At 45.5% G+C, this 11119-nt stretch overlaps 1 protein-coding gene across 1 annotated transcript in view; it reads left to right on the forward strand.

Moving 5' to 3' along the window:
* The window catches only part of LOC115472500 (metabotropic glutamate receptor 2-like), a 98006-nt gene extending 95418 nt beyond the window's left edge, over positions 1-2588 (forward strand). The window contains exon 6 of the mRNA XM_030206790.1: positions 2406-2588. Within this exon, the coding sequence (XP_030062650.1) occupies positions 2406-2588 (183 nt within the window). The remainder of the gene's footprint in view (positions 1-2405) is intronic.
* The last annotated feature ends 8531 nt before the right edge of the window (positions 2589-11119 follow it).

Here is an 11119-nt window from a genome sequence, read left to right on the forward strand (position 1 = left end):
CCACTTGTAATGGATTCATCTGCTATGACTAAAGGAAAGAAAATTACCAAGGTAAGAACCTAATTTTCCTATTTCATTAAAAGAAGGCCAGTAGTCAGCAGGGCCTTGACATTGAGAAGGACCAGCAATACTTAGGAGCCAACTTTTCAGAATGATTGAGGATGCTCAATGTGAAGGTATTTTGCTCAATATTGGGTGTGCTCAAGCAACACAGAACTGGCACCTATGAAGTAATCTGCCCACTATTGGCTTCCCCAGTAGTGGACACTCCTTTCAAGTGCCCCTAGACTCCAGACTTGGTACAGCTCCTTCTGTCCCTTTGGGCACTGCTCTATCAGCCATCTGAAACTAAACATGACCAAGACTGAGCTTCTTATTTTCTCCCTAAACCAACCTCTCATTTTCCCCCATTCTCTATCTCTGTGGATAACTCTCTCATCTTCCTATCTCAGCTTGTAACCTTGGGGTCATCTTTGATTCCTCTTGCTCCTTCTCTGTACATATTCAACAGACTGCTAAAACCTGGCATTTCTTTCTCTATATCACCAAAATTTGTTCTTTTCTTTCTGAGCACACTATCCAGAACCCTTATCCACACTCATATCACCTCTCGCTTAAACTATTGCAACTTACTTCTCACAAGTTTCCCACTAAGCCATCTCTCTCCCCTTTAATCTGTTCAAACTTCTGCTGCACAATTTATGTTCAGCCAGTGGTGCTATGCTCATATTAGCCTTCTCCTCAAATCACTTCATTGGCTCCCTATCCGTTTCCGCATACAGTTCAAACTCCTCTTATTGACTTACACGTTTATTCACTCTGCAGCTCCTCAGTACCTCTCCACTCTTATCTCTTCCTACACTCCTCCCCAGGAACTCGATTCACTGGGCAAATCTCTCTTATCTGCACCCTTCTCCTCCACTTCTAACTCCAGATTCTGTTCCTTTTATCTTACCGCACCATACGCCTGGAATAGACTTCCTGAGCCAGTATGTCAAGCTCCATCTCTGGCCATCCTCAAATCTAGGCTAAAAATCCACCTTTTTGAGGCTGCTTTTAACTCCTAACCCCTATTCACTTGTTCAGTACCCATGTATGTTTTATCATTCCCACCTTAGTAATTCCTTTATTCCTTATTTGTCCTGTTTGTCTGTCTTGATTAGCTCGTAAGCTGTTTTGAGCAGGGACTGTCTCTTACATGTTCAGTGTACAGTGCAGCGCACGTCTAGTAGCGCTATAGAAAATGATAAGTAGTAGTAGTGGTAATAGTACTCTTTGGGATTCTGGAATGTTGCTACTCTGGGATTCCGGAATCTTGCTACTCTTTGGGATTCTGCACAGAATCTTGTTACTCTTTGTCCTTGTCCCTTATTTGTCCTGTTTGTCTGTCCTGATTAGATTGTAAGCTCTGTAGAGCAGGGACTGTCTCTTCATGTTCAAGTGTACAACGCTGTATACGTCTAATAGCGCTATAGAAATTATTATTAGTTGTAGTAGTAGAAAGAGGAGAGCCAACGTATTAGTGAGCTTGGGGTATGTGAGCCCAGGAAGCGTGTGTACTACAGGTCTTAGGGTGGCGTTCTCCCCTCCTCCTCACACAAAAACTTCCTGCTTGCAAAGCAAACCTGTGCACGGATAGGAGGCAGAGCCACCTTGAGGCCTATAAGCACCCATGCACTGTAATCACAGACCTTGTGTTCACGCTTTTTGGTGTCACTCTTAATGAGCTACTAGAACAGCAGTAGGAAGAAAACTGAAATAAAGTGCACCTGAGATCTAGCCATGGAGGGAGAGGAAGCACAGGTTCTGCTATGGAGAGGTAAGGAAGAAAGATGCCCAGGTCCAGGAGTGATGATGATGGAGGAGATTAGCCAAAATCAAGGGGGAATGGAAGACCTGAGGTCAAGCATTGACGATTTTCTCAGGGCCTGAGTTGGCACCTATAGTTCATATTCACTTCAACCATAGGAGGCTATGTGGTAGATGAATCTCACACACTGCTTCTTAGTGATATGATAAAGTTGGTTCTTAGCCTTCTGGAGGCCCTTAAATTTTTTTGTGGGACAAAATGAGTATTAATGAGGGAACATAGTTGATGAAGGCCAATGTATAAGACATTAGATAGATACAAATTATCTGTGTTAATTAACCCAAAGTAATGGATAACAACATTACGTTAACATCAGTTTAGAGCTGAAAATTAGCTAGTCTCTGGAAGAAACATTTGGTCAGACTTGGCTTTTGACCTTTCATTCCTAAGCATTAAAGCATCTAAAGTTCTTCCATGTGAACCAGCATTACAGGGACCAGTTTGTTTCCTTCAGAAAAGAGTCACTTGAGGGCTTTGTTGCTTTTTTTTCCCCCTAACTTTGAAAATTTTATCTAAGCTCCTTCTCGTCCCACAGGTCCAGACAACCACCATGTGCATCTCGATAAGTCTGAGTGGCTCAGTGGTTCTTGGCTGCCTTTTCACTCCAAAACTGCATATCATCCTTTTCCAGCCACAGAAGAATGTCGCCAGCCACCGGGTTGCAACAAGCCGTTTCAGTGTTACCGCAGCAGGCTCTGCTTGCTCTCAGGGTGAGTGAAAGAAAAAGAGCAAAGAAGCTAAAACTTAACTCTGTTATGACTTCACGAGAACTAGGAGCTCTGGAGTAGTAACTGTCCTTTCTTAGGGGAAAGAGTCTGTTTTTTGATCCAGCAGTTTCATCCTGGCCTGCTTGGGTTCTCTGGGGTTTTTTTTCCTACTCTTATATTCTCCTCCCAACTCTGTGACAGTCTTCAGTCAAGAGCCAAAAGGGGCAAATATGCCCACGTTGTCCAGAAACAAGTTTAAACAATGTTAGTCCCAGTTTCGAACAATAATAGATAACATTTCTCTCCCTGCTTGGGTTTTCTTCTCTTCTATTCTTACACCCCTACCCCTTCCAACAGAGACAGTCTTTTTGTCAAGTCACAAGCCGCAACTCTCTTGAACCCTGGAATTATGGGTCCTTGGCTTGGCGAACAGGTAGTGTTTGCAGTGATTGGGACTGTGGGAAAGGGATGGGATTTTTTTATACTGCCTTTCTGTGGTTACAGTCAAAGCAGTTCACATATAGCATTATCTTGTACTTATCTTGTAGCTGGGGCAATGGAGGGTTAAGTGACTTGTCCAGAGTCACAAGGAGCTGCAGTGGGAACCACTAGGCTACTCCTGCACTAGCAACATTCCATGTAGAACCTCAAATAGGGAAAGGGAAAGGGGCTTGATACTCCACCTTTCTGTAGTTTGTTTAGTATATGTACCTGGGGCAATGGAGGGTTAAGTGACTTGTACGGAACCACAAAGAGCTGCAGTGGGAATCGAACCCAGTTCCCCAGGATCAAACTCTGATCCACTGACCACTAGGCTACTCTTCTACTCTTTGGGATTCCAGAATCATGCTATTCTTTGAGGTTCTACATGGAATGTTGCTACTTTGAGATTGTGCCTGGAATCTTGTTAAAGGGGATTGATATACTACCTTTCTTTGGTTTCTGCAACTACATTCAAAGCTCTTTACATAGTATATACAGGTACTTATTTGTACCTGGGGCAATAGAGGGTTAAGTGGCTTGCCCAGAGTCACAAGGAGTCCCTAATTAACCTGCCGCCTAGGAACTCTCACAAATCAGCTCGTTCGTACTTAAATCTCCATTACTCATTTTTTTGTGGCCTCAAGTATAAGACCACCTATGCATCCACCTTTTCCTATCTCAGCACTCAATTGTGGAATGGGCTGCTTCAATTGGTCAAACTTACTCCTGATCACCCGACCTTCAAGAAGTGCCTCAAGACCTTCCTTTTTGGCAGAGCATACGCTCCAAACCCACCTGGTGTCTCTTCCTTCTGAATTACAACTGTCATAGCGACATACTCTTTCCCCTTTTCCCACCTTGCTATTTCCCTTTCTCTCTTACAATATTGATTGTTTGTTTGCTGAATTGTTGAATGTTTTTATAGACTGTTGTACGCCAATTTGAGCCTGCCCATGGGTGGGAATATTGTGGGATATAAATGCTATCTCTCTATATAAAACGCACCTCCAACGTTCTAATGAAGCCTCTGTTAGCCAACATTCTAAAGTGAAGGGGGTGAGATCGCATTGTGTCTGCCCCGCCCACGCATCAAACGTGATGACGTCGAGGGCGGAGCAATGACACTCAACCAATCGCAACGCTCGGCAGCGAAGCGTCAGGGAAGGAGGCGGCGCTCTCGACGTCTAGCCTTCCCTTCGCTGTGTTCCGCCTTCTTCTGACGTCAAGGATGACGTCAAAAGAAGGCGGAGCACAGCGAAGGGAAACCTAGACGTCGGGAGCGCCGCCTCCTTCCCTGATGCTTCGCTGCCGAAACCGGCACGGAGGTAAATTTAAAAACAATAAAAAAAAAAAAAAAAAACCATGTTGGGGGGAGAGAAGAGGGTGGCCACTAAAGAACAACAATGGGAGCGGGAGGGCAGGGGAGAAACGACAGCATGGATGCGAAGGGGGGAGGGGGAGAAGAGGGCGGCCCAGGCTGGGACATGGTGAGAGAGGAGCATGGATGCAAGGGGGGTCATGAAAGGGAGACAGGGGACTTGCTGCAAAAGGATGAATGGAGGCGGCAGGGGACAGAGGAGCATGGATGGGCATGGATTGGGATGGCAGGGCTCAGGAAGAGAGGGCAATTGCTGGAAAGTGATGAATGGAGGGGGCAGGGGACAGAGGAGCATGGATGGGCATGGATTGGGAGGGCAGGACTCAGGGAGAGAGGGAAATTGCTGGATAGGGATGAATAGAGGGGACAGATGGGCATGGATGGAAATGGATTGCACGGCAGGCCTCAGGGAGAGAGGGCAATTGCTGGATAGGGAAAAATGGAGGGGCCAGGTGACAGATGAGCATGGATGGGCATGGATTCGAAGGGCAGGACTCAGGGAGACGGGAATTGCTGGATAAGAATGAATGGAGGGGACAGATGGCCATGGATGGATATGGATTGCAGGGCAGGCCTCAGGCAGAGAGGGGAAATGCTGGATAGGGAAAAATGGAGGGGCCAGGTGACAGATGAGCATGGATGGGCATGGATTGGAAGGGCAGGACTCAGGGAGAGGGGAATTGCTGGTAGGGATGAATGGAGGGCACAGATGGCCATGGATGCATATGGATTGCAGGGCAGGCCTCAGGCAGAGAGGGGAATTGCTGGATAGGGATGAATGGAGGGGCCAGGTGACAGAGGAGCATGGATTGGAAGGGCAGGACTCAGGGAGAGGGGAATTGCTGGATAGGGATGAATGGAGGAGACAGATGGCCATGGATGGATATGGATTGCAGGACAGGCTTCAGGCAGAGAGGGGAAATGCTGGATACGGAAAATGGAGGGGCCAGGTGACAGATGAGCATGGATGGGCATGTATTGGAAGGGCAGGACTCAGGGAGAGGGGAATTGCTGGATAGGGATGAATGGAGGGCACAGATGGCCATGGATGCATATGGATTGCAGGGCAGGCCTCAGGCAGAGAGGGGAAATGCTGGATAGGGAAAAATGGAGGGGCCAGGTGACAGAGGAGCATGGATGGGCATGGATTGGAAGGGCAGGACTCAGGGAGAGGGGAATTGCTGGATAGGGATGAATGGAGGGCACAGATGGCCATGGATGCATATGGATTGCAGGGCAGGCCTCAGGCAGAGAGGGAAAATGCTGGATAGGGATGAATGGAGGGGGCAGGGGACAGAGGAGCATGGATGGGCACACACACACACTCTCTATCACACTGTGTCCTCACATACACACTTGCACACACTCTCATTCTCACACACACACTCTCTCACAAACACACTCTCTCTCTCACACACTCACACTTTCACTCTGACTCTCAAACAGTCACTCTCACATACACTCTCCCAAACATACACACTCCGAGGAAAACCTTGCTAGCGCCCGTTTCATTTGTGTCAGAAACGGGCCTTTTTTACTAGTAAATAAATAAAAACAGTGAAAATTGAACCCAGTTTCCCTGGTTCTCAGCATGCTGCACTAATCATTAGGCCACTCCTACACTCCACTGTGAATCCTTCTATGGCAATGGCATGGGAAACAGTGGCCTGGACCGCAGGATCATCACATAGCTGTTCACAGTACTTGCAGAAAAAAATATACCAGCTACAAACTAAATTTAATTCACACAATATTCAGCCAGCGGCAGTCAGTGCTTTTTTTTTTTTAATGCTGACTGTCGCCGACTAAATTAGCCCCAGATTTACTAAAATCCCACAGATACCATAAATAGTTCTATGCCATTTGCAAAGAAAACAAGAGTTATTCAGATGATACACAAATCAATTTAACTAATAAGTACGATGAATCATTAACTACAATAAATTCAATTTAAGAACCATAAAATATAGTGTTCAAAGCTGGGCCATTTCCAGGCCACAGCATTGAGTATTTGAAGATAATTGTTGATATGGATTACACTGGTACTAAGTTTAGCCACTTAATTAACAGGTGATCTGTCTGAATATCATCTATAAAGAAACGCAGTGCGTACCGGCACCTTTTTCATAAGGTCCAGCTCACCTGCCCGCTTCCTTCCATTTGTGCACCCGTGCTCCCTGGTTTGAAATCTTTAATTTACCCGAAGTCTCGGCAAACCGGCAGCAAAAGTAGCAGGCAGGCAGGCTCGCCTCCTCGTCGCTTCCCGTCCCTCTTAGTGCGTCCCGCCTTCCTCTGATGTAATTCCACGAGGGCAGGATGTGCTGAGAGGGAAGGGAAGCCACGAGGATGCGAGCCTGTCTGCCAATGCCTTTCTCCTGCTGCTTTTACTGCCAGTTTGCCGTGATTTCAGGTAAACTAATAATTTCAAAGCAGGGAGCACGGGTGCACAAACAGAAAGTCGGGGAGCTGAGGTGGGGGGGGGGGGCTGGGGTTTGAACGAATCGCTGAAATGGGGATGTGAGGGCAGGGTAGAGAGGAGAATCGCTGGACATGGAGGGTAGGGCAGGGAAGAGAGCATTGCTGGACATGGAGGGGAGGGCAGAGGAGACATGCTGGACATGGATGGGAGGGGAGGGCAGGGAAGAAAGAATTGCTGGACATGGAGGGGAGGGCAGGGAGAGGATAATCGTTGGACATGGATGGGAGGCGAGGGCAGGGGGCATAGGAGAATTGCTGGACATGGATGGCAGGGGAGGACGGGATAGAGGAGAATCACTGGACATGGGAGGGGAGGGGAGGGCATGGATGGAGAGGAGAGCAGAGATAGAGAGAATTGCTGGACATGGATGGATGGAGGAGTTGGCGGGGAGAATTATTGCTTTATATGGATACAGGGGGGAGAAGAGAGGGAGAAATGCTGGACATGGATGGAAGGGAGAGAAGAAAAGAAGAAGATGCACATGGATGGAGATGAGGGAAAAGGAAGAGGGGAGAAAAACTGCACATGGATGGAGAAAATAGGCAAAAGCTGGATCCACATTATACCTCTTCCAGTCAATTCCACGGAGGAGGATCCAGCTTTTACTTATGGATGTAGAGCAAGAAATGAAGAAAAAGGAGGAAAGCAAAGAATGAAAGGATGCCCTGGAAACGGAGTTAAGAGAACAGATAGAGAGCAGCAAATCAGAGACTGGGACCAATATGGATAGAAAAACAAAGTCACCAGACAACAAAGGTAGAAAAAATTATTTTATTTTCATTTTAGTGTTTGGAATATGTCCAATTTGAGAATTTACATCTGCTGTCTATTTCCACTGGGTATACTGGAGCTGTAACAGCTTACAGAAATTATTTATAATGAAAAAAAATAACGTTATTTTTTCTTCTTTACTAGTATAATATTTTCAATGATATCTGTTTATGCGCCATGGTTGGTATAAGGGGTGTGGCTAATGTGGGTGGAGCCATATGTGGCGACCCCGCCCAAAATGAGTACTGGCACCTCTCAAGCATTCATAGTCGAAGGTAGGGCAGTCACAGAGGAGCCTCAGCACCTTATCTGGATGTCTTTAATAACACTGAAGCAATAAGACCCTTTAGGATGTTGTTCAGGTGGTTTTGTGGCTCTGCTTTTGACTTTGTGCCTCACCGACACCAGTGTTGAGAGTGTCTGGTGGGTATCCTTTGTGTGTGAAGACCTGGCAAAATTTGAAAGGTTCCATAGTAATCACTTTATTTTATGGCCAATCACAGAATGCATAGGCTTCAGGAGTTACTAATGTATCAGATGGAGGCTGGGAAAATGCTGGGCAGACTTATACGGTCTGTGCCAGAGCTGGTGGTGGGAGGCGGGGCTGGTGGTTGGGAGGCGGGGATAGTGCTGGGCAGACTTGTACGGTCTGTGCCCTGAAGGACAGGTACAAATCAAGGTAGGGTATACACAAAAAGTAGCACATATGAGTTTATCTTGTTGGGCTGGACTGTGCAGGTCTTTTTCTGCCGTCATCTACTATGTTACTATGTATTAATGCTCTGGAATTTCTTCTGGCTGTCAGGGAAATTACACAAGTTGTCAGTGTGATTATTGAATTGGTAGGATGGAAAGGTTTGTTTGAAGGAATGGATCCTCAGAAGCTTAGCTGAGATTGGGAGGCTGGGCTGGTGTTTGGGAGGTGGGGCTAGTGCTGGGCTACGGTCTGTGTCCTGAAAATGGCAGATACAAATCAAGGTAAGGTATACACAAGAAGTAGCACATATGAGTTTATCTTGTTGGGCAGACTAGATGGACCATGCAGGTCATTTTCTGCCGTCATCTACTATGTTACTATGGTTTTTTTTTTTAATGAACCTCTACTAAACAAGAAAGTTTTGACAAGATAATGATATAGTACTAATTTATAATTTAATCCATCATCATGGGAGAACTTCAGAAGCTTGGTTTTATCTCAGTTTCTTTGAGTGACCAAAATAAAGGGGATGAAATTCTTCTTGTATGAGGAAAGGCTGAGGAGGTTAGGGCTCTTCACCTTGGAAAAGAGACGGATGAGGAGAGATAGGAATTGAGGTCTACAAAATCCTGAGTGGTGTAGAAGGAATAGAAGTAAATTGATTTTTTTTTACTCATTCTAAAAGTACAAAGACTTGAGGAAGTTAAATGGAAATACTTTTAAAACAAATAGGAGGAAATATTTTTTTCACTCAACGAATAGTTAAGCTGGGGAACTCTTTGCTGGAAGATGTGGTAACAGCGGTTAGCGTATCTGGGTTTTAAAAAGGTTTGGACAAATTCCTGCTATTGAGACAGACATGAGATGCACCTGCTTGCCCTGGGATTTGTAGCATGGAGTGTTGCCACAGTTTGGGTTTCTGCCAGATACTTGTGACCTGGCTTGGCCACTATTGGAAACAGGATACTGGGCTAGATGGACCATTGGTCTGAACCAGTATGGCTACTCTTCTGTTCTTATGAGTTAAAAGACCACAGTCCACACTCACTGAGCAGCTTTGTCCTAAGCCATAAAAAAAACTCCCAATTTTTATTCTTATTCTCACATTAAACATTTAAAGAAACAATAACTTTTCTAAGCCTCTCAGTGCCAGTTCAAACATTTAATCTTCACTGAACCTTGAAGAGATACAAATACATCAGTATACATTTTTTTCACAGAGTTTTAAAGAAGGTTTGCTATGATTTAGCACAATTTAGTTCTACACCTAATTAAACAAATCCTATTACCTGGCCACTTAACTTCTTAACTTGCCGGCATTTAAAAGAACAAAGTGGCTACCCGCTATGTGACAAAAATGCCATCATGCAAATAGATGCCCAAAAGTGGACAGTGCTGGGTTTTTTTTAATGTGCCAGAAAATGGACGTGCAGCAAAAGGAAAACCAGTGCGCGCCCATTTTTGGCCCAAGACCTTACCCGCCACCCATTTAGTGGTAAGGTCTGACGTGCCAGGGTCGTATCTGCGTGGGGCCACAGGGGCCTGGGCCCCCGTAGATTTTGGCCTGGACCCCCATACCGATGACTCTCTCCACCCCCCTCCTGCTGCCAACCCGCCGTCGCCGATCTTTGCTGGCCCCCTTCAGCTACAAGATGTACAGACCAAATAGTGAAAGTGATCCAGAAGAGAGCGAAGCTTCAAATGCTGATGTTGTAATTCACCTGGGGACAAATGACCTGGCCAACAATAGCAAGTTTACAGCACAGAGAGCGTTCCAGAAGCTTGGGGAGGGACTGAAATCTTTGGTTTGGACTGTGGCTTTTTCTGAAGTAATTCCTACATGGGGAGGGGTAATACGTGGAAAAAAAAGGCTGTACTGTAATGATGGGCTACATCTTTCTGTGATGGAAAAAATGATCCTTGGGGAGAAATTCAGACAATATGTTTCTAGACATTTAAACTAGAGGGTGGGGGTGACAAAAGGAAACAAGGGATTTCAGAAAGTCACCCCCAGAGGGAAAGGTCATGTAAATAGTAAACCACCTAAACTGCCATTTAGACGCCCAGTCTCCCAGTCTCTTAAGGTCCTCTTGTAGTTTTTCACAATCTTCCCGCGATTCGACTACTTTGAATAACTTTGTGTCATCAGCAAATTTGATTACCTTACTAGTTACCCCATCTCTAGGTCATGTATGAATATGTTAAAAAGCAGAGGTCCCAGCACCAATCCCTGAGGGACCCCGCTAACTACCCCTCTCCATTGCGAATATTGACCTTTTAATCCTACTCTCCATTTCCTATCTTTCAACCAGTTTTTAATCCACAGTAAGACACTACCTCTGATCCCATATCCCTCTAATTTCCTCTGTAGTCTTTCATGAGGGACCTTATCAAACACCTTCTGAAAATCTAGATACACAATTATGGACACGTGAATGGGATGCGACTGTACCAGGCTATTAGAGGTTCTGGAGGAGTGGTTCTGTATGTAAGTGACAATATCAGAGCGGCTGAAATGCGGGGAACCAGGGGAAAGGAAGAAGATGGAACTTGTCTCACGTCGGTGATAGGAAAAAATAGTCGCTGCTGAAAGAAAGGATAGTTAACTTTCACTTTACCAAAGGAAAATCCTGCCAAACGAATCTTATTGAATTATTTGACTGGGTGACCAAAGAACTAGTTGTGCGCAAGATGTATTCTACTTGGACTTCAGCAAAGCAAAGACTTCAGCTTA

Source organism: Microcaecilia unicolor, chromosome 6, assembly GCF_901765095.1.
Source record: "Microcaecilia unicolor chromosome 6, aMicUni1.1, whole genome shotgun sequence".
Lineage (NCBI taxonomy): Eukaryota > Metazoa > Chordata > Amphibia > Gymnophiona > Siphonopidae > Microcaecilia > Microcaecilia unicolor.